The sequence below is a fragment of the Eleutherodactylus coqui genome, chromosome 12 (assembly GCF_035609145.1).
Source record: "Eleutherodactylus coqui strain aEleCoq1 chromosome 12, aEleCoq1.hap1, whole genome shotgun sequence".
NCBI lineage: Eukaryota > Metazoa > Chordata > Amphibia > Anura > Eleutherodactylidae > Eleutherodactylus > Eleutherodactylus coqui.
In genome coordinates, this window is record NC_089848.1 from 115,138,226 (window position 1) to 115,163,958 (window position 25,733).

At 40.7% G+C, this 25,733-nt stretch overlaps 1 protein-coding gene across 3 annotated transcripts; it reads right to left on the minus strand.

Moving 5' to 3' along the window:
• Window positions 1-20,946: 20,946 nt before the first annotated feature.
• LRRC61 (leucine rich repeat containing 61) lies at window positions 20,947-24,356 on the minus strand. 3 transcript variants are annotated; one of them, XM_066584479.1, is made up of 2 exons: window positions 24,266-24,356; window positions 20,947-22,369 (listed from the first exon to the last, which is right to left on the minus strand). In XM_066584479.1, exon 2 carries the CDS (start codon window positions 22,190-22,192, stop codon window positions 21,410-21,412), a length of 783 nt encoding a protein of 260 aa, XP_066440576.1. In that variant the 5' UTR covers window positions 22,193-22,369; window positions 24,266-24,356; the 3' UTR covers window positions 20,947-21,409. The 3 variants fall into 3 exon arrangements, with proteins under 3 accessions (XP_066440576.1, XP_066440575.1, XP_066440574.1); XM_066584478.1 differs by having other exon boundaries at window positions 24,233-24,303; XM_066584477.1 differs by lacking the exon at window positions 24,266-24,356 and adding an exon at window positions 23,982-24,079.
• Window positions 24,357-25,733: the final 1,377 nt, after the last annotated feature.

A 25,733-nucleotide genomic window follows, 5' to 3' on the forward strand; every position in this document is an offset into this window, starting at 1 on the left:
CTTCAGGTTGTGAGCAAGAGCTCTACTGCCTTAACACTCTGTGCGACATGAGGCTTTTTAAGGCTAGGCTCACACAGGTAGATCCCGCAGGGGATTCTGACTGTAAGGCCGGCCAACAACCCTGCGTACATGAATTTTCTGTAATGCGTATGACCGCGATGGCTTACCGTTGGTCATACACAGTAGTTTTCAGGTTTTTTTAAATTTCCTGTGCTGTCACTAACTGATGACATGGGTACCCACGGCCCATACGCAATGTTAATTGTGTATGGGCTGCGGGGCGGACGGCCTCCATTGACCTTAATTGGAATCCACTTGTGTGAGCCCGGCCTAAAGCTGAGGGGATAGACAGGTATTGAAGAAGGATGAATCACTGAGGATATTCTGTTCCCCTGAATTACACTCTATGGTTCTCCAAGCACAAGTCCATTATAGACATTTAATTAGCATATTAAACAAAATACTCGCAGTAATAAACAGTATAACCCTTATCCCAAAATTTACATTAGTACTTTGAAGTTAAAAGTCTTACTACGGTTGTATTAATAAAAGGTCATAAATGTGTTCGCTGCTGATTATGGCGACAACTGGTACCATTTCCAGTGAAGAATTGTTCAGGTCAATGATCACTCTGGCAGGGAAAGGGGCAGGTGCCCTGGGTGCCAGCACAGATGCCACCGAGTAATAGCCTTATCCAGGGTATTCAGATGCAAGGTAGGACAGTGAGTATTTGCCCCGGTGAAGGAAGACCTAACATTGACTCTATGCCAGCTTAAAGTGAATGTCCATTCTTTAACATCATATATTTTGAACTAAATAGGGCTTCAATTCTGTGCAGAATAATTTCTTAAATTGCTCATACACCTTCATTGGCTGTTGGCTGACCGCTCTTTCAGCTGACATAGGGACAGTAGACCGAGCTGCAACCAGACAGCTTTGGCAGCAGCTAATCTCCAAGGAGGACAAAAGTATCAAGTGTCAAAATTCATCATGCCCCATCCTTCTTTCCCCCAACATCAATTTTTTGGGGAAAGTCAGAAAGTCCCATGCGAGAGTCGTCTTGTGGGTTAGAACAACTATAGCCTAAAATGTATGGGGGCCTTTAGATTATCTTTAGGGTAGGTGCACATGGTAAATGCTAAGGATTTTCAACAGTGGAATTGGCTCTGGAAATTCCATAGAAATTCCAAGAAATCCCATCCACAGGCTACAGAAAAAAATCTGCTGTATAAATTGACCTGTAGTGCGGATAATAAATCCACAACATGTCAATTTATGTTGAGGATTTTAACTGTGGATTTCACACCCTTTAATGAGGGAGTGAAATCCCCCTTGAATCTGCAGCAAAATGTGTGACACAATCTGCATCATGCGGTGTGGACTTTACTGCTAGAGATTCACTGTGGATTTTCTGCTGTGGATAATCCACAAAGCTCCCCCTAGAGGTACAGGCAGCTAAAATGTCATTATTTAGCTCATACTTTTCGATTTCGACTTGGTGCTCTCTGAAGATTTTGTCAATTGGCTCCAGCTCATGCTGCTTGGACATGATTTCCTTGATTCTATGGACCAGCACATCCACCATAATTTCAGAGGCATTGCACTGCATAAGGTTATTCTTTTATAAAGCAATATTTGAGGTTCCAGACAATAATATGAAGAACTTGTTGATGTCTTCCATTTTCAAATTCCACTGCAGCTCATTAGGCCTGTTGGTTTCTTTTACATCAGGGGAATTGTTATGTTGTGCTGCTGGGATCTGTAATACTAAGGTTCCTAGCAGCACAGCTCCTCAGGTGGTGAGTAATTGAGCTGGCTGGGTGTGGTATTTCCCAGCAGCCAATCTCCTTAAATCTGCATCACATATAAACCCAGCTTCTGTCAGTAGTTGATGCTGGTGTTTGTACTGTTTGGATATCTCTGTTTTGTTCCCACTCAGAGCTGTTTGCATGTAGGCCTTTTGTGTCTCTCTGCTTCCCAAAGACGGTTTGGACACCCGTAGTCCTTGTCTGTAGCACATGCAGAACCCCTTTTCCCTTCCCCTGACAGGTGTGGCCTCCAAACGTCTTATGCCTCCTCTGTGTGTCAGTTGGTGGATCCCTGACACAGTTCCCTATGTAAGCTCTGTGGCTGACTGTCTATCCCCTGGTATGACGACACTTTTAGACTTGCTGTGAGTTTCATCTATGTGCATGTAAGCTCTGGGTGGAGTCCGTGTGGTTTGTACTATATGTTGTAGTCTGCTGTAAGTCGTGCCCGTAAGTCAGTGCCCGTAAGTCAATGTTCTGTTGTCTGTCCTGTGCAGCTTGCTGTGTGACTTGTGTTCTGTTGTCTGTCCTATACAGCTTGCTATGTGACTTGTGTTCTGTTGTCTGTGCTGTTGCAGCTTGCGGTGTGAACTGTGTCCAGTGCCGCTGGACTCTTAGTGTAGGGACTAGCGGTATAGCCAGGAGTGGTGAAGTGGCCCTCTAGCTTCCATGTTTTGATCAAAATGTCATCTAATACCTGGTATTTATATTCAGCTTTACTATCTGCTATTAGTGGTTGCCTTTTGGCTGCTGTATGCTGCGTTTTCTGGCTCTGTGTGTCTTCTTGTTCTGTCCACTTGTTCCTGTCATGTGGCATGTTTATGTGTTCTGTTCTGGTGCGTGGCTCCTAGGATCAGCTAGGGCCTGGATCCAAAGACCGCTGGGCCGCCCTTTATCAGGGCGATGTCCCTGCTCAGGTAGGGCCATGTCATCCTCCCTGTAGGTCAGGGCTAGTTGTCTGAAACTCATGTATGCATCCTTTAGTCACTATCGTGTGGGCCACGTGCTTAGTTGCCCACACGATCGTAACATAATGCACCCCCTTTTGTAAGTGGGGAGGGCATTATGTTGCTATGTACTATGTTAGTATGTTCTTGTTATGTTGGTATGTTAGTATGTATGTTCTTACGGTATGTTGAGTTACGCTAGTATGTCGGTTTACTATGTTATGCAATATGTATGTTGTATGTTCTATGTTGTTATGTTGTATGGATATGTCACATATGTTGGTTCTGAGTACGTTAGTATGTTGTACGCTATGTTGCTTTGGCATGCATTATTATATTATGTTGCTATGTTGTATGGATATGTTGGTACATTATGTATATTGTGTTGGTCTGTTGGTACACTCAGTTGGTATGTTAGTATTATGATATGTTAGTATGTCTAAAGGGTCCAGAGGCCCCTTTTTTTAAGGGAAGGTGCCCCGGTCTATGTTTCCGTTTTGTTTGATATGTTTGTTTCTGATAGTCTCTGTTTTCTGTCTGTTATGACTGATCTAAGCCCGGTCCCCTTGTCCGTTGGTAGGTGGATGTTAGGGCTTTGTTTGGTCTGTTTCCCTGTCTGTGTCTGAGTTCCAGCTCTGTTTGTTACCTGTCCTGCGTTATGCAGTCTGCTTTCCTGTCCCGGTGTCCGTCCTGCGGCGAGGTGCACCCAGCGGACGTAATTTGCTATACACCCTTGTTGTATGTACCTGTGTCTTTGGCCTTTGGCTGTATGCTCGGTAATAGGCCCGTATGGAAAAGTCCTATGGGTCGCTTGTGTCAGTAGGGAGGGTTGCCATATTTTCCCCTCTGGACTAGTGCACTTTTCCTTGCAGCCTACTATGTCTGAGGCCTTTTGTGTAAGACGCAGTGGTCCCCGTTTTACGTGCACTATTTCTTAATCTCTCCCATTTTGCCATCTTTGCCTTGGTGTCAGGTCCTTTTTAGATAATTCCTGTACATGTGCACATTTTTGGAGGAGTTGCATAAGTGTTGTTTATGCTTAAAGGATCCGGAGGCCCCTTTTTTAAAGGGGAGGTAGTGTTACGTTGTGCTGCTGGGATCTGTAGTACTAAAGTTCCTAGCAGCACAGCTCCACAGGTTGGGGTTAATTGAGCTGGCTGGGTGTTGTATTCTCCAGCAGCCCATCCCGTTTAGTCTGCAGCACATATGAACCCAGCTCCTGTCAGTAGTTGATGCTGGTGTTTGTACTGTTTGGATATCTCTGTTTTGTTCCCACTCAGAGCTGTTTGCATGTAGGTCTGTTGTGTCTCTCTGCTTTCCAAAGATGGTTTGGACACCCGTAGTCCATGTCTGTAGCACATACAGCACCCCTTTTCCCTTCCTCTGTCAGGTGCGGCCTCCAAACGTCTGTGTGTCAGTTGGTTTATCCCTGACACAGCTCCCTATGTAAGCTCTGTGGCTGACTGTCTATCCCCTGGTATGACGACACTTTTAGACTTGCTTTGAGTTTCATCTGTGTGCATTTGAGCTCTGAGTGGAGTCTGTGTGGTTTGTACTATATGTTGTAGTCTGCTGTAAGTCGGTGCCTGTAAGTCAGTGTCCTGTTGTCTATCCTGTGCAGCTTGCTGTGTGACTTATGTTCTGTTGTCTGTGCTGTTGCAGCTTGCGGTGTGAACTGTGTCCAGTGCCGCTTGACTCTTAGTGTAGGGACTAGCGGTATAGCCAGGAACTGTGAAGTTGCCCACTAGCTTCCATGTTTTGATCAAAATGTCAACTAATACCTGGTATTTATATTCAGCTTTACTATCTGCTATTAGTGGTTGCCTTTTGGCTGCTGTATGCTGCGCTTTCTGGCTCTGTGTGTCTTCTTGTTCTGTCCACTTGTCCCTGTCATGTGGCATGTTTATGTGTTCTGTTCTGGTGCGTGGCTCCTAGGATCAGCTAGGGCCCAGATCCGAAGACCGCTGGGCCGTCCTTTATCAGGTCAATGTCCCCGCTCAGGCAGGGCAATGCCATGCTCCCTGTAGGTCAGGGCTAGTTGTCTGAAACTCATGTGTGCTTCCTTTGGTCACGATCGTGTGGGCCCCGTGCTTAGTTGCCCACACTTGGCATTTAAGACTCCATTATTGTTATAAAACCATTCCCTGATCTGCTGAGCAGTTGTCCTCACTGAAGTCACACCTTTCATCTCCAGAAGTCCATGAGTATCAATGATGGTCAAAGAATATGGGATTCAGAACTCTGGTTGGTGGTTAATCTGGGAAACCATGACCCTGATCTCTGATGCCTTCAAAGATAACTTGTTGCAACAGCACTTCCAAAAGATAACCAGTGCTTGTGGGAGGTGTTAGTAGTCATGCAAAGCTTAAGGCCTCATCATGTCCACTTGGTAAATGGATTCAGCACTGGACACCCACAGGTAAGTAAATACCTGCGGATGTCCTTTTTCCCTGCCACGCGGATCGCACGTGCGGGAAATCACCCGCATGCTCCATCTTCTGCGGGTTTGCCACATAGACAGCTCCCGCAGGCTTCCATTGAAAGCCCATGGAAGCCGTTCGTATCCGCAGTACACCCGCAGCTAAATTTCTCCTGCCGCGGGAGCAGGAGTTTAAAAAAAAACAAAACGTGTGCACGGCTCATGCACGCGGCAGGCTGCTGGCATGCCGAGCACATCCGCTGGGCTGCAGAAAGAAGATCCGGCTGCGACAGAGGGGAGATTGGCTGCGTCCGGACAGGTAAGTTAAATCTTATTTCAGGCCTCATGTCTGTGGGAAAGCACGGCCCCGCTGCGGGATTTGGCATGGGGAATCCGCGTGGGCCCGAATTTCCTAGTGGACGTAAGGCCTAAGGGTCCAGACCTGAGTCCAAAGTCCAGTAGAATGATTCCAAATTAAAGATGAATGATGAGCAGCACCCCAAGTGTCTTTGTAAAAGCAATCTGCATCCATGTGGATGCTTCTTTATTCAACTTGACAAGCTTGACAAAGACCCCTGATGGAGTTGAAACGTTGTATTATGTGTTCCCGGAGTCTTCAAACAATGAATATTTGCTGCTGATATTCTGCTGCGGAAAATCCACAGGAGATCCACCATGTGTGGACATTCTCTAAGGCCAGTCACACATCACAATATTTGGGCCATGTTTCGGCGTCTGTAATACAGACGTGCATCCTGGTCTGACCGTTGAATCCAAAGATTTTGATGTTCAAAGTTCGATTCAGAAACCCAACGGTCAGGTCGGGACACAGGTCTGTATTATGGATGCAAAAACGCAGGACTTGCATAAACAGCGCAGCATAGTCCGGTTGGCTGTTTCCATAAAACCCAGCCACCTCTGGCAGGAGGAAGTGAGCCATGACAGGGCTTGGAGGCAGGAAAAATCTGGAACTGGGCCCCCAACTATAAAGCTTCATTGATGGTATTGATTTGCAATATGGGGAAGAGAGACTTTATGGCCCCCTGGGGCTCCTGGGCCCAGGTGCAACCGCACCCTCTGCACCCCCTATACTTACAGCCCTGGTCAGAGGGGCTGTCCTGGAGATAGGTGCGAGACCCAGAGGTGGTATCCACATCTAGCCGGTGTTTATGATAAACCTTGCCATAAAAATCTAAGAATGAGATGGGAATACCCCTTTAAAATCAGGAAGTATTCAGTATGATGGAGAGGAGGTGGAAACTTTTTCCCCCCTCTGCATGCATGAGGGGAACTTTGAACAGACTAAACTTAAGCTGACCTTGACTTCTTCAGCTGCTCACATGTGAGGCTCAGAGAGGCATGTGAGACATCTGATAACAGTTTTGAGAAGCGTCTAGAAAGGGGTGTAGCTAAGAGGAGATGAAAGATGCGCAACATATATTGATGTGTGCCAATTTCTGGAGCAAAATATTGGTGTAAACTACGCTAGCCAAACATATCTAGTACGTTGCGACACATTTATAATTTTGCCTTTGCAGATTTCATAAATTTGGACAATATGTGGAATTTTTGCTATTTTATGAAATTATACATTTTACAACGCTCGCCTCTACGGAGCATATAAGCGTATGAAACGTGTTTTTTCTTTTGACTAGACAAACTCTGGACTATACTGCGCGAGTTTGAAAAAAAAAAAGTAGTAAGATATGCCCTGCTCTATCTTTTCTCGCACGTAGTATTAACGTGCAAGAATCCCAATAGTGAAACTGAAACCTTTGCAACCAATGGTATCGTTTTGTCCCGTTTTGCGGGCATGACTTTCATGGCCACAAAACAGGACAAAAACATGCCCATGTGTTTAGGCTCTTAGGCCCTTTTACACGGAATGATTATTATTCATAAAATCGTTGGATCGTGCAAATTTGAATGATCATTCAGCGTAAACACTACCAACGATTGAATTTGTTCACGTCTCGTTGGTTCATCACTTTATGCAGGCCTAAAAATAATTATTTGTTTGCATGTTTTGTATGTTAATAGCAATCATTGGTAGTGTAAATATGAATGACTAAACGAGCGAACAATATGTTAAAAATTTATTTGTCGTATGCGCAACTACGTAGTTGCACATGAATGAGATTTTTCTTCCCTCTTGCTGGCCGTTCAAACTCCCCACCATAGTGCAGGAGTTTAAAAAAAATAGTGGGAAGATAGGTCCTGCCCTATCTCTCCCGCAGGTAGGATACTATGTGCAGGAAAGATAGGGCAAGTCCTATCTTTTCTTGGCCATACAATTAATGGGCGAGAGTCCTGATAGTGAAAATGAAACTATTAAAATCAATGGAAATCAGTGGTTTCATTTTGTCCTGATTATCACGGCCCCATAACGGGGCTAAAACACATTAACATGCTTAGGCCCTCTGTCTTCGTTCGCTCCATGTTACGCCTGTGTCACTCGAACGTTTTTGTGCAGGGTTTTCAGCATGCAATCCAATTCATGCATCCAAAAATTTGCGCATATAATGCCCTGGGAATAGAACCCATTGATTTCAGTGGGTTCTTTCACATTAGAATATTTTGCACGCGTATCTCGTTTGTGCAAAAGAATACACAGCATGCTGTAGTTTCCTGCACATTTGCGCACAAAATAGCACATACTGAGCTAATTAACTCAATTGCCCAATAATGCAAGCATTTCGTGTATTTCTGCACATGCAAATGTGCAGAATTTGCACTCGAAAAAAGTACAGTAAAACATGCACATACAAATACGCAACACCCATTGCCAGCATATGTAGAGCAAATGCACACGTAAATGTGTTTACATGCACACTTGCTCTGCAGTTTTGCGCAATGAGTGTTACGTGTTTTACTGTACTTTTTGTGCACACACAAATTCTGCGCATTTGTGCACGCAAATAAACATGCAACTATGCTCCATTCATTGAAATGGGCAGTTAATGTAATTATTTCAATATGCGCTCTTTCTCTGCGCGAATGCTTAGGAAAATAGAGCATGCTCCATTTTTTCTTGCGCAAACGAAATTCGCTTGCAGAATGCGCTTATGTAAACGAACACATTTAAATCAATGGGTTCTATTCACTGCGTACTATGCGCGCTAAAGACTGCCCAAATATGCTTCGTTTTACACAGGCCTCACACTATCCTACCAAAAGTAATTGGACACCTGGGCAAGAATCAAAAGTAGTATTTTTTTCCATATGTTAATACTTAGTAGAGCTCTTTTGTCCCTAATGACATTAGATACTTTCTAGTAATGTCTGATACAGCTGGTATTTCCCTCCAGTCATCCTGCAAACATCTGAAGAGTTCTCTCAAAGATGAACACGGTTTTATTTCCTGACCTGACGTTCTAGTTCATCCCAAAGATGTTCAGTAGGGTTCAGATCGGCACTACTTGGGATTCTTGCTCGAGTGTCCAACTACTTTTGGCACGATAGGGAACATGTCATTGACAGTCTGTAGAACAATGGGTGAAGACCCCTATAAGTACCATACTGGCTGCTAATAGTGGTAGTCACCCAGCAACTGTTACCACTGTCAAGTGAGGTGAGGAAATCAGATGCCTAATGAGATAATGTTCAATGTCCCCTTCCTTCTTCTTAATAAACTTCCTCTAAAATTCTTAGTAGCCCCTGGGTAGAGAAAGGAGACTATTAAAGCAACTCCTGACACGATACCAGAACCACATGAGAAAGGCAATTTATAAATTTAGGGTTTTACAAAATTTCCATGATGAAGCATAGCTTTTTCATGTGATCAGTGTCAGGTCACAAACAAGAATATATTGTGACATTTGGGGGTAATTTAGCATGAAAAGTAGAAGCCTCCTTGACTCTACAGAGGTGTTTTGTGGTGCCAAGAGTGAAAGGAGGCGGGAAGGGGGAGGTGCTAAGTTCCCATGAATTAGCCCCGCTCCCGTCCCGCCTCTCCCCATTGCAAATAGTGCAGAGGGGCGGGGAGGGGGTGGAGAGGAGGCAGAGAGGGGGCGGGAGCTCAGTTCCTGCTCCTGTCTCTTCCATCCTCCCCCCTCTGCAAATGAGGATGACGTATATCGGCTTGGCGTGAAAACCGAGCCGATATACGTTCGTGTGAATGCAGCCTGAGGCCTTAGTCAGACGGGCGTTTTTTGCCGCAATTTGCGGATCGCATGACGGATGCGCATCCGCAAATCGCGTGACCGGTGCGCGCAAGTCGCCCGCAAATCGCCCGAAAATCTGCTCCTAGCCGCGTTTCATTAGAAACGGGCCGGAGCTGTCCAGCGCATTGCATTCAATGGAGACGGCAATACAGCCGTCTCCATTGAAAGCAATGCGCTGCGGGCGAGCCCGGGATGAATTGTCGGTAAGGGCTTAAATATATAAGCCCTTACCTGCAATCCATCCTAAAATGTGTTAAAATAAAAAAAAATTGCATTCTCACCTTCTGCCTGCAGCTCCGGGCAGCCGTCCTGCAGTGGGTGTGAAGGGGGTGTGAGTCAGACCTGCCCCCTGATTGGCTCAGCGCTGAGCCAATCAGAGGCATGCCTCACTCACACCCATTCATGAATTCATGAATGGATGTGAGTCAGACCTGCCCCTGATTGGCTCAGCGCTGAGAGGCAGCAGTCACTCACCCATTCATGAATTCATGAATGGGTGTGTGAGTGAAACCGGCCTCTGATTGGTCAGGCTGTGACCAATCAGAGCAGATCATTCAGCAGGCGGGGATTTTAAAGCCCCGCCGGCTGAATAGTGCCGAGAAGCAGTTCAGGAGAACTGACAGCGGCCGCGGCTGGACTCCGGCTGCAGCGGAAAGGTGAGTATACAATTTTTTTTTATTTTAACACATTTTAGCATGAATTGCAGGGAAGGGCTTATATATTTAACCCCTTCCCGACAATTAACCCCGCGCACGCCGGCAGCCCATTGCTTTCAATGGAGGCGGCTGTATTGCCGCTCCATTGAATTCAATGGGCAAACATCGTTCTTCTCTGCCACAGCTGTTACAGCTGTGGCAGAGAAGAATGATTTGTCTTCTATATGTTCTCAATGGGGTCGGCGCTGCTGCCGCCGGCCCCATTAAGCGCATATACAGAAGCGAACAGGAATCGCAGATCGCAGATAGGTGCGATCTGCGATTTTTTGTTCTATAATTTTTCGGACGAGCGCATAAAAAGCGCTCATGTGTCCGATACCATTGCGAAGCAATGGTTTTAAAAAATCGCCGGACGCATGCGCATGCGCAAATCGCGGCAAAAAACGCCCGTCTGACTAAGCCCTGAGACTGGAAGATGTCTGTAAAGTATCAATATTTGTCTAGTGAGGTGATCTATGTTGTCTATAAATATGAGTGATTTGGGTGTAGTAAGGTGAGAGTTAGAGATTGAGTCAGTCCATCATCTTTTGGGTTCCTGACTGAGAGTTCCAGCCACATGGGGGTACCTTTAACCCTCATGTGGTGAAGAATGGAAGAAGAGGAGCGGTTCCTGAGCATTTATATACCAGTAATTGTGAAGGAGAGAAAGCCAGATCAACATTCTCATTTTATATACCAACCTTTTATATAGCACAGTATCAAACACTTTGAAAATGTCCAGATACACAAGATCCAGTGACTCTCCATGGTCCAGTCTAGAACTTACCTCCTTGCAGAAGCTGATCAGATTGGTTTGACAGGAGCAACACCTCATAAACCCATGCTGATATGGAGTTATACAGCTATTTTCCTGGAAGTACTCCAGGATAGCATCTTTTAGAAACCCTTCAAACATTTTACCCATGATAGAAGTAAGACTTACCAGCCAGGTTCACTTTTTGACCCATTTTTGAATATTGGCACCACGTTGGCGATGCACTAATTCAGTGGAACACACCCCGTCACTATAGGGATATAAAATTCCCTGAAAACTCGGGAGTGTATGCCATCGGGGCCCGGAGATTCGTCTATTTTAATCTTTTTAAGGTGGGTTTGGACTTCTTCCTGGGTTAAACTGGTGACATTTAGTAAGCAGTATTATCATAGTTTTATTCTTGGACATAAGGGGGCAGCATTATAGTAGTTATATTCTTGTACATAGGGAGACAGTATTATAATAGCTATATTCCTGTACACAGAGGGTAGTATTATCATAGCTATATTCTTGTACATAGGGGGCAGTATTATAGTAGTTATATTCTTGTACAGAGGGGGCAGTATTATAGTAGCTATAATCTTGTACATAGGAGCAGTATTATAGTAGTTATATTCTAGTACATAGGAGGCAGTATTATAGTAGTTATAATCTTCTATATAGGAGGCAGTATTATAGTAGTTATATTCTTGTGCATAGGGAGCAGTATTATAGTAGTTATATTCTTGTACATAGGGGGCAGTATTATAGTAGTTATATTCTTGTACATAGGGAGCAGTATTATAGTAGTTATATTCTTGTACATAGGGGGCAGTATTATAGTAGTTATATTCTTGTATATAGGGGGCAGTATTATAGTAGTTATATTCTTGTACATAGGGGCAGTATTATAGTAGTTATATTCTTGCACATAGGGGCAGTATTATAGTAGTTATATTCTTGTACATAGGAAGCAGTATTATAGTAGTTATATTCTTATACAGAGGGGGCAGTATTATAGTAGCTATAATCTTGTACATAGGAGCAGTATTATAGTAGTTATATTCTAGTACATAGGAGGCAGTATTATAGTAGTTATAATCTTGTACATAGGAGCAGTATTATAGTAGTTATATTCTAGTACATAGGAGGCAGTATTATAGTAGTTGTATTCTTGTACATAGGGAGCAGTATTATAGTAGTTATATTCTTGCACATAGGGGCAGTATTATAGTAGTTATATTCTTGGATATAGGGGGCAGTATTATAGTAGTTATATTCTTGTACATAGGGAGCAGTATTATAGTAGTTATATTCTTGCACATAGGGGCAGTATTATAGTAGTTATGATCTTCTACATAGGAGGTAGTATTATAGTAGTTATATTCTTGTATATAGGGGGCAGTATTATAGTAGTTATATTCTTGTACATAGGGGGCAGTATTATAGTAGTTATATTCTTGCACATAGGGGGCAGTATTATAGTAGTTACACTACCGTTTAAAAGTTTGGGGTCACCCAAACAATTTTGTGTTTTCCATGAAAAGTCACACTTATTCACCACCATGCATTGTGAAATGAATAGAAAATAGAGCCAAGACATTGACAAAGTTAGAAATAATGATTTGTATTTGAAATAACATTGTTTTTACATCAAACTTTGCTTTCGTCAAAGAATCCTCCTTTTGCAGCAATTACAGCATTGCACACCTTTGACATTCTAGCTGTTAATTTGTTGAGGTAAGCTTGTGAAATTGCACCCCACGCTTCTAGAAGCATCTCCCACAAGTTGGGTTGGTTGGATGGGCACTTCTGGCGTACCATACGGTCAAGCTGCTCCCACAACAGCTCAATGGGGTTCAGATCTGGTGACTGCGCTGGCCACTCCATTACCCATAGAATACCAGCTGCCTGCTTCTGCTGTAAATAGTTCTTGCACAATTTGGAGGTGTGTTTAGGGTCATTGTCCTGTTGTAGGATGAAATTGGTTCCAATCAAGCGCTGTCCACTGGGTATGGCATGGCGTTGCAAAATGGAGTGATAGCCTTCCTTGTTCAGAATCCCTTTTACCCTGTACAAATCTCCCACCTTACCAGCACCAAAGCAACCCCAGACCATCACATTACCTCCACCATGCTTAACAGATGGCGTCAGGCATTCTTCCAGCATCTTTTCATTTGTTCTGCGTCTCACAAACATTCTTCTTTGTGATCCAAACACCTCAAACTTGGATTCATCCATCCACAACACTTTTTTCCAGTCTTCCTCTGTCCAATGTCTGTGTTCTTTTGCCCATCTTAATCTTTTTCTTTTATTGGCCAGTCTCAGATATGGCTTTTTCTTTGCCACTCTGTCCTGAAGCCCAAAATCCCGCAGCCGCCTCTTCACTGTAGATGTTGACACTGGTGTTTTGCGGGTACTATTTAATGAAGATGCCAGTTGGGTACCTGTGAGGCGTCTGTTTCTCAAACTAGAGACTCTAATGTGCTTATCTTCTTGCTTAGTTGTGCAACGCGGCCTCCCACTTCTTTTTCTACTCTGGTTAGAGTCTGTTTGTGCTGTCCTCTGAAGGGAGTAGTACACACCGTTGTAGGAAATCTTCAATTTCTTAGCAATTTCTCGCATGGAATAGCCTTCATTTCTAAGAACAAGAATAGACTGTCAAGTTTCAGATGAAAGTTCTCTTTTTCTGGCCATTTTGAGCGTTTAATTGACCCCACAAATGTGATGCTCCAGAAACTCAATCTGCTCACAGGAAGGTCAGTTTTGTAGCTTCTGTAACGAGCCAGACTGTTTTCAGATGTGTGAACATGATTGCACAAGGGTTTTCTAATCATCAATTAGCCTTCTGAGCCAATGAGCAAACACATTGTACCATTAGAACACTGGAGTGATAGTTGCTGGAAATGGGCCTCTATTCACCTTTGTAGATTTTGCACAAAAAAACAGGCATTTGCAGCTAGAATAGTCATTTACCACATTAGCAATGTATAGAGTGCATTTGTTTAAAGTTAGGACTAGTTTAAAGTTATCTTCATTGAAAAGTACAGTGCTTTTCCGTCAAAAATAAGGACATTTCAATGTGACCCCAAACTTTTGAACGGTAGTGTATATTTTTGTACATAGGAGGTAATATTATAGTAATTATATTCTTGTACATAGGAGCAGTATTATAGTAGCTATATTTTTGTACATGTGCCTCCTATGTACAAGAATATAACTACTATTATACTGCCCCCCTATGTCCAAGAATATAACTAGAATAATAATGCCCCCTGTGTACAGGAATATAGCTACTATAATACTGTCTCCTATGTACAAGAATATAACTACTATAATACTGCCCCCTATGTACAAGAATATAACTACTATAATACTGCCCTCTATGTACAAGAATATAACTACTATAATACTGCCCTCTATGTACAGGAATATAGCTACTATAATACTGCCTTATATGTACAAGAATATAACTACTATAATATTGCCTCATATGTACAAGAATATAATTACTATAATAGTGCCTCCTATGTACAAGAATATAACTACTATAATACTGCCCCCTTTGTACAAGAATATAACTACTATAATACTGCCCCTATGTACAAGAATATAACTACTATAATACTGCCACCTATGTACAAGAATATAACTACTATAATACTGCCACCTATGTACAAGAATATAACTACTATAATACTGCCCCCTATGTACAAGAATATAACTACTATAATACTGCCCCCTATGTACAAGAATATAACTACTATAATACTGCCACCTATGTACAAGAATATAACAACTATAATACTGCCCTCTATGTACAAAAATATAACTACTATAATACTGCCCACTTTGTACAAGAATATAACTACTACAATACTGCCCCCTATGTACAAGAATATAACTACTATAATACTGCCCCCTATGTACAAGAATATAACTACTATACTACTGCCCCTATATACAAGAATATAACTACTATATTACTGCCCCCTATGTATAAGAATATAACTACTATACTACTGCCTCCTATGTACAAGAATATAACTACTATAATACTTCCCCTATATACAAGAATATAACTACTGTAATACTGCCCCCTATGTACAGGGATATGGCTACTATAATACTGTCTCCTATGTACAAGAATATAACTACTATAATACTGCCCCCTATGTACAAGAATATAACTACTATAATACTGCCTCATATGTACAAGAATATAACTACTATAATATTGCCTCATATGTACAAGAATAACTACTATAATACTGCCTCCTATGTACAAGAATATAACTACTATAATACTGCCCCCTGTTTACAAGAATATAACTACTATAATACTGCCTCCTATGTACAAGAATATAACTACTATAATACTGCCCTCTATGTACAGGAATATAGCTACTATAATACTGCCTTATATGTACAAGAATATAACTACTATAATATTGCCTCATATGTACAAGAATATAACTACTATAATAGTGCCTCCTATGTACAAGAATATAACTACTATAATACTGCCTCCTATGTACAAGAATATAACTACTATAATACTGTCCCCTTTGTACAAGAATATAACTACTATAATACAGCCTCCTATATACAAGAATATAACTACTATAATACTGCCCCCTATGTACAAGAATATAACTACTATAATACTGCCCCCTATGTACAAGAATATAACTACTATAATACTGCCCCCTGTGTACAAGAATATAACTACTATAATACTGCCTCCTATGTACAAGAATATAACTACTATAACACTGCCCCCTATGTAGAAGAATATAACTACTATAATACTGCCTCATATGTACAAGAATATAACTACTATAATATTGCCTCATATGTACAAGAATAACTACTATAATACTGCCTCCTATGTACAAGAATATAACTACTATAATACTGCCCCCTGTGTACAAGCATATAACTACTATAATACTGCCTCCTATGTACAAGAATATAACTACAATAATACTGCCCCCTATGTACAAAAATATAACTACTATAATACTGCCCCCTATGTGCAAGAATATACCTACCATAATACTGCCCCCTATGTTCAAGAATATAACTACCATAATACTGCCCCCTATGTACAAGAATATAACTACTATAATACTGCCCCCTTTGTACAAGAATATAACTACCATAATACTGCCCCCTATGTACAAGAATATAACTACCATAATACTGCCTCCTATGTACAAGAATATGACTACTATAATACTGCCCCTATATACAAGAATATAACTACTATATTACTGCCCCCTATGTATAAGAATATAACTACTATAATACTGCCCCCTATGTACAAGAATATAACTGCTATAATACTGACCCCCATGTACAAGAATATAACTACTGTAATACTGCCCCCTATGTACAAGAATATAACTGCTATAATACTGACCCCTATGTAGAAGAATATAACTACTATAATACTGCCCCCTATGTACAAGAATATAACTACTATAATACTGCTCCTATGTACAAGAATATAACTACTATAATACTACCCCCTATGTACAAGAATATAACTACTATAATACTGCTCCCTATGTACAAGAATATAACTACTATAATACTGCTCTCTATGTACAAGCTTATTACTACTATAATACTGCCCCTATGTACAAGAATATAACTACTGTAATACTGCCCCCTATGTACAATAATATAACTACTATAGTACTGCCCCCTATGTACAAGAATATAACTACTATAATACTGCTCCCTATGTACAAGAATATAACTGCTATAATACTGCCCCCTATGTACAGGAATATAACTACTATAATACTACCTCCTATGTACAAGAATATAACTACTATAATACTACCCCCATGTACAAGAATATAACTACTATAATACTGCCCCCTATGTACAAGAATATAACTACTATAATACTGCTCCCTATGTACAAGAATATAACTGCTATAATACTGCCCCCTATGTACAGGAATATAACTACTATAATACTACCTCCTATGTACAAGAATATAACTACTATAATACTACCTCCTTTGTACAAGAATATAACTACTATAATACTGCCCCCTATGTACAAGAATATAACTGCTATAATACTGGCCCCTATGTACAAGAATATAACTACTATAATACTGCCTCCTATATACAAGAATATAACTACTATAATACTGCTCCTATGTACAAGAATATAACTACTATAATACTCCTCCCTATGTACAAGAATATAACTACTATTATACTGCTCCTTATGTACAAGAATATAACTACTATAATACTGCCCCCTATGTACAAGAATATAACTAGTATAATACTGCCTCCTATGTACAAGAATATAACTACTATAATACTGCCCCCTATGTACAGGAATATAACTACTATAATACTGCCCCCCTATGTACAAGAATATAACTACTATAATACTGCCCCCTATATACAAGAATATAACTACTATAATACTGCCCCCTATATACAAGAATATAACTACTATAATACTACCCCCTATGTACAAGAATATAACTACTATAATACTGTCCCCTATGTACAAGAATATAACTGCTATAATACTGCCCCCTATGTACAAGAATATAACTACTATAATACTGCCCCCTATGTACAAGAATATAACTACTATAATACTGCCCCCGATATACAAGAATATAACTTCTATAATACTGCCCCTATGTACAAAAATATAATTACTATAATACTGCCTCCTATGTACAAGAATATAACTACTATAATACTGCCCCCATGTGCAAGAATATAACTACTATAATACTGCCCCCTATGTACAAGAATATAACTACTATAATACTGCCCCTATGTACAAGAATATAACTACTATAATACTGCCCTCTATGTACAAGAATATAACTACTATAATACTGCCCCCTATATACAAGAATATAACTACTATAATACTACCCCCTATGTACAAGAATATAACTACTATAATACTGTCCCCTATGTACAAGAATATAACTGCTATAATACTGCCCCCTATGTACAAGAATATAACTACTATAATACTGCCCCCTATGTACAAGAATATAACTACTATAATACTGCCCCCGATATACAAGAATATAACTTCTATAATACTGCCCCTATGTACAAAAATATAATTACTATAATACTGCCCCGCTATGTACAAGAATATAACTACTATAATACTGCTCCTATGTACAAGAATATAACTACTATAATACTACCCCCTATGTACAAGAATATAACTACTATAATACTGCCTCCTATGTACAAGAATATAACTACTATAATACTGCCCCTATGTACAAGAATATAACTACTATATTACTGCTCCCCTATGTACAAGAATATAACTACTATAATACTGCTCCTATGTACAAGAATATAACTACTATAATACTACCCCCTATGTACAAGAATATAACTACTATAATACTGCCCCCTATGTACAAGAATATAACTACTATAATACTGCCCCCTATGTACAAGAATATAACTACTATAATACTGCCCTCTATGTACAAGAATATAACAACTATAATACTACCTCCTATGTACAAGAATATAACTACTATAATACTGCTCCTATGTACAAGAATATAACTACTATAATACTGCCTCCTATGTACAAGAATATAACTACTATAATACTGCTCCCTATGTACAAGAATATAACTACTATAATACTGCCCTCTATGTACAAGAATATAACTACTATAATACTGCCCCCTATGTACAAGAATATAACTACTATAATACTGCCTCCTATGTACAAGAATATAACTACTATAATACTGCTCCCTATGTACAAGAATATAACTACTATAATACTGCCCCCTATGTACAAGAATATAACTACTATAATACTGCCCCCTATGTACAAGAATATAACTACTATAATGCTGCCCCCTATGTACAAGAATATAACTACTATAATACTGATCCCTATGTACAAGAATATAACCACTATAATACTGTCCCTATGTACAAGAATATAACTACTATAATACTGCCACCTATGTACAAGAATATAACTACTATAATACTGCCTCCTATGTACAAGAATATAACTACTATAATACTGCTCCCTATGTACAAGAATATAACTACTATAATACTGCCCCCTATGTACAAGAATATAACTACTATAATACTGCCCCCTATGTACAAGAATATAACTACTATAATACTGCCCCCTATGTACAAGAATATAACTTCTATAATACTGCCTCCTATGTACAAGAATATAACTACTATAATACTGCCCCTATGTACAAGAATATAACTACTATATTACTGCTCCCCTATGTACAAGAATATAACTACTATAATACTGCTCCTATGTACAAGAATATAACTACTATAATACTACCCCCTATGTACAAGAATATAACTACTATAATACTGCCCGCTATGTACAAGAATATAACTACTATAATACTGCCCCCTATGTACAAGAATATAACTACTATAATACTGCCCTCTATGTACAAGAATATAACAACTATAATACTACCTCCTATGTACAAGAATATAACTACTATAATACTGCTCCTATGTACAAGAATATAACTACTATAATACTGCCTCCTATGTACAAGAATATAACTACTATAATACTGCCCTCTATGTACAAGAATATAACTACTATAATACTACCTCCTATGTACAAGAATATAACTACTATAATACTGCTCCTATGTACAAGAATATAACTACTATAATACTGCCTCCTATGTACAAGAATATAACTACTATAATACTGCTCCCTATGTACAAGAATATAACTACTATAATACTGCCCTCTATGTACAAGAATATAACTACTATAATACTCCCCCTTATGTACAAGAATATAACTACTATAATACTGCCCCCTATGTACAAGAATATAACTACTATAATACTGCCTCCTATGTACAAGAATATAACTACTATAATACTGCTCCCTATGTACAAGAATATAACTACTATAATACTGCCCCCTATGTACAAGAATATAACTACTATAATACTGCCCCCTATGTACAAGAATATAACTACTATAATACTGCCCCCTATGTACAAGAATATAACTACTATAATACTGATCCCTATGTACAAGAATATAACCACTATAATACTGCCTCCTATGTACAAGAATATAACTACTATAATACTGCTCCCTATGTACAAGAATATAACTACTATAATACTGCCCTCTATGTACAAGAATATAACTACTATAATACTCCCCCTTATGTACAAGAATATAGCTACTATAATACTGCCCCCTATGTACAAGAATATAACTACTATAATACTGCCCCCTATGTACAAGAATATAACTACTATAATACTGCCCCCTGTGTACAAGAATATAACTACTATAATACTGCCTCCTATGTACAAGAATATAACTACTATAACACTGCCCCCTATGTAGAAGAATATAACTATTATAATACTGCCCCCTATGTACAAGAATATAACTACTATAATACTGCTCCCTATGTACAAGAATATAACTACTATAATACTGCCCCCTATGTACAAGAATATAACTACTATAATACTGCCCCCTATGTACAAGAATATAACTACTATAATACTGCCCCCTATGTACAAGAATATAACTACTATAATACTGATCCCTATGTACAAGAATATAACTACTATAATACTGCCCCCTATGTACAAGAATATAACTACTATAATACTGCCCCCTATGTACAAGAATATAACTACTATAATACTGCCCCCGATATACAAGAATATAATTACTATAATACTGATCCCTATGTACAAGAATATAACTAATATAATAATAAATATAATATGAAAAATAAAAGGATTCCTTCTTGGTGTCATAACTGGATGGTAGATGCAAGATGTGGCCACACCATTGCTTTATAAAGTGCTAAATAATGCCTTCTCATTGTAAACCATGTCCCTTCTGGAATAAGGTAATATACATTGTAGCCTCAATTTCCGGAAGACTAGCATTGAGTACTATAATAAAAATTATTATTAAAAATTGCAGGCTAATCCTTCTCCATTGTAGACTCTACTTGTGCTCCATCTAGGGTATAGACTTACCAAAATATATCTTCTAAAAGTATATAGATCACAGTCACAAATACAGCATTGGTTAGAAGTATAAATACATTTTATTTCATAACATGCATTTACACTACGTTTTTCACTTTCAAATGAACAGAATACCAGAACAAGAGTGAAGACTGACACACAGGCCGCGCCGCAGGCTAGAAGGAGGAAAAAATATGTTACATAATAAATAAGAAGGAGCACATGACTTGATGCAGGGAATTATTTGTATGGAGTCGGGGGAAAGGTTAAACCCCCATATCATGGACTGAGCACTGTCCACTATTCCAGCTTTGATTGGATATCATACATATGACCTTATATTCAGGGGCACAAAGACTGAACTGATGGGTAAATCATGTACAGGTCACTGGACAGAAAAAGTGTCAAGATGCGTTAAACAGAACGTGTTAAGGTGGAGACTTTTTAGATCACAGGAGGAGAGGCCATCAAGAAAACTGGGTCAAGGGGATGGAATTTGAGCAGACCTTCTGACCATGAAAATCTAATTTTATACATATTTATGCCCCTTTAAATCCACACTCAGAAGACGTAGGAGTTGGTGTCGCTTCTTATGCTGAGCGTTTTTTCGGCCTGGGCAATGGCGTCATCCGCCCTCTTGCTCAGCTCCTTACACTCTTGTAGGATATCACTGAATTGTTTGTACGTCTCCTCTATAATGGAGCTCTGTGCGGGCTTCAAGTCCCAGTACCCTTCTTCCACCCAAGGTTTGACAGCCCCGGAGACCTCCACGACTCCATTGCCGATAAACTTCTTTAGGGAGTTGTCAATGTCCTTACAAAGGTGGTAAAGGTCACTCCCAGAACCGGTCACCCTCTCACCGTCAATGACTCGAACACTGGGAATAGTGTCCAACACAGCATTTCTGTATGACCCGTTGGCACACAGAGGGTTGCTCAAGTTATACACGGGATCGCGGAGTCGAATGCTCTCCAGTCGACGAAGACCCTTCAGGCATTGCAGGCTCTCAACGCTACACAGTAGATTACCAGCCACGTTTAGGGTCTGCAAGTTGTCGCAAGATGCTAGCGGTTCCAAGGAAGAAATCCGGTTGCAGGAAAGATTTAAGGCCACCATCTGCTTGAGGGCGGACAAGGAGGCCAGGTAGGTGATGTGGTTATTCGATAGGTCTAAACGTTCCAGGTTCAAGCATTCTCCTATGCAACCCAACTCCTGCAGCCCCAGATTCCTCAGTTTGAGGAACAGGATGGACTCGAGATCAAACTCCCCAGTTCTAGACTTCAACATCTCAGGGGTAATCCTGGCATGTTCTGAGTTCTGCTCCTTGTTGCTCTTAATTTCCATGGTCAAAGAAATTTTTCCAAACTTCAACTAGTTCAGTCCGCAAGATGCGTCCTGGATTAAGTTGTCTCTTCAGCTGGGGAGTAGTGATGTCTCATGTAGGAATTTATGAACCCATGTTCTGCAGAAGGTGGGAAGCAAGAATGCGTCACATGACTTCTGCGAGAGTCCAAAATATTTCTGGAATATACAAAACACACCAGTCATACCTCAGGATATACAATTCCTGTATTGATGGACTGATTTATCTAAGACTTCGTTCACATTAGTACTAGAATTTTCTGTTGTTCAGCTCCGTCATATGAGCCAAACAATGAAAAAAAAAACATGTGCTGCATCCAGAGCATAATCAGTATAAATGACGCTCATTGGAACCTATTAACTATGATGGAGTTAATTGGGTCCCTGTCATGCGTGCCGGCATATTACTGGACAAAATCGCACAAAGAAAAACGTGTGTGAAAAAACACATGAGAATAACAAGAAAGTAGCATGAAAATCGCATGGGAAATGGTCAGTTATCGTTGACCAAAATCACACTCACCCATGTGAATACAGCCTTGGGGCCCCTTCACATGGGTGTATTTGTGTGCGTAATATGCAGAGAATAGAACCCATTGATTTCAACAGGTTTGTTTAGATTTCCGTATTTCTCACGCATTTCGGTCGGGCAGAAAAAAGCGCAGCATGCTTCACTTTCAGCACACCAATGGTCCCCATATAAGTCAGTGGGTGGGCACAAATGCGTGCGTAATATGAAAGGAGATGCGTAATACGCTGCGTAATTCCGGTTGAAGAAAAACACATGTAGAACCCATTAGATGAATTAGCCATTTTAAGCGTTACATTTGTTTACCGGCGCAAATGAACAGGACGCAAAAAGTACAGTAAAATATGTCAATACAAAAAAAGCATTGTCCGTTCTGCGAAAATGCAGCGCTGACACACGTGAAAATGTGCATACGGCCGTGTGAAGGAGCCCTTAGTTTATCATATTGGATATTATCTGGTATATCTAATCCTATCATGTGTGATACTGTCTGCTGACCTGTGTATCTAAGCGCCTCATATGTGATACTCTCTGATGTCTTGTAACACAGAAATAATAAAATAAAGTGGGAGCAGAGATAGGGACTAAATTGGATTATTGTAGTGGTTGTTATCAATGTTACATCGTAAACACTAAGGATTAGAGATAAGCGAACGTACTCGGTAAGGCCAATTTCGAAATCGAGCACCGCGATTTTCAAGTACTTCACTACTCGGGTGAAAAGATTCGGGGGGCGCCGTGGGTGAGCGGGGGGTTGCAGAGGGGAGTGGGGGGTGGAGAGGGAGAGAGAGAGAAGAGAGAGCTCCCCCCTGTTCCGCGCTGCTACCCCCCGCTCCACCACGCCCCGGCGCCCCCCGAATCTTTTCACCCGAGTAGTGAAGCACTCGAAAATCACGGTGCTCGATTGCGAAATCGGCCTTACCGAGTACGTTCGCTCATCTCTATTAAGGATGTAAAGTGGCACGGAGGCCTGGGTATGGCGGGCACACGAGCGTGTGTATCTCCATCCACAATGTAGGGGAGTCAGAGCACACATTGTGTGGATATGTAATATACAGGGCTGTTATATGTCATCATATGTATCTGCTGCTTGTCTGCAGCATCACAATTATGCTGCGCGCAGCGGCTGACGTGAGATGCATACGAGCTGCGTGCAGCTACAATTCTGCTCCCATTTCTGTTTGATGCCCCCTATAGATAATACACAGCATTGTACTGGCCTATAGGCGCCATGGTACTTACTGCGAGCAGAATGATGCCGCCGAGGCCGTTTGTTCTCTGCATCAGCTGCATACACAGACCCTCCCCCGGAGCACGCAGCAGACTCCCCCCAGTTGCACGTCACAGCCCATACATCCAAATGTGCGACTAAGCGTGTATCTAAGCCTAGCATATGTGATACCACTGGAGTCTCAGCATCTGTATGCTACACCTATGAATTCATAGACCTGCTATTATCCAGTTATTACAAGCTACAAGAAATAATATCTCACAGAGTTGGAAGAGAAGAGGTTAATGGAATCCACCTGTCAGTCACACAGAGGTTCTAGAATCTCCCCCAGAGGGAGGGCTTAGATCTGCTGCTGCCTGCAAGGCTTGGCTCCAGACTGCAAAGCCAACAATGTCACCATGGCAACATGATACTTTCACATTTAAAGGGACAGAGAACGTAGCAGTAAAAGTATTCTAAAAGTAGAAAACATAACAAAAACAGCAAAACTGTAACAATCTCGTAACCACACACAGCAAAAATAAGACCCTACACCCACGGTTCATGATCCATAAACACAAAGATTTTGATCAAATCAGTCCAAATCAAGATTGTTTTCATATTACCATACAAACACACACAGCATATATGCTTTTTTAAAGAATAATCTTGCATCTAATCGCTGCCGCCCGCGATAGGACTTTCTAATGTTAAAATCGCAACGTCCAGTGGTCACAGCCGGCCCCTCTGATCAGTAATAGTCTTGTGTAATGTACAGACGTGTGTGATAAAGTGACTACTTCCCGCTGATATTTGTCTGCTTACCGTCAGCCTACGGATCCGAGGACAGAGGAATTCTAGAATTATTATTCATGTGGTAAAGCATCACGAACGCCGCGGCACAGATCGGATTCTAAGTTCTGCCGTCATCTTTTCAAGAAAAACTCCACAAAGGAACGTGAGACGTTGCAGCTCTTTGTGGAAGTAATACAGGAATAAAAATCAAATCATGGTATTTGTATAGCACCAACTTATTCCACAGCACTTTCAGGTAATTATTACCCCCCACCAAGCTGGGTTCTCATTTTACCAACCTTAGAGGGATGGAAGGCTGAGTCAACCTTGAGCCGGCTACCTGAATCCTGCAGGGATTGAACTTGCAACCTTCAAGTCATAGGCAAGAGCTTACACTCTGCACCACACAAGGCTCATATCTGTTGATATTCTGCTATAATTAATGCCGCCAAGGAAGAAAGGGCGAGCTGGTACTATTCATTGTCACCCAGAGAGTTCGCTGTTTGTGCGTTGCGCTGCGATAGAAAGGAGGCTCCATAGGGAAACATGGGAGATTAAAAAAAAAAAAATCGCACATCGCAGAAAGATAGAGCTTGCCGCAATTTTTTGTTCTTTCTACATTGCATCACTGAAAACTTCACTAATGGGAAGGAAACCATTAAAAAACACTGGTTTCATAAAACAGCTTTTTTACTGACTCTAGAATCGCGTGATTTATCGCCTGTGTGAAAACACCCTAAGGCCACTTTCACACATGCCCTTTTTAGTGTGGCCTTTTGAACGCCATGCTAATTGTGGTACTAAGCTCCCATTGATTTCAATGGGGCTTCACAGACCTGTGCTCGAACATGGCGTTTTCCAACTTTGTGATTTTCAAGCACTGTCTGCTCTATTTTAGCATGTTTTTTACGCTTTTTAATGCAGCTCATCGCCCATCAGAATGATAGAATGCGTTAAAAAATGCTGTCAAACACAATATCAACATAAGT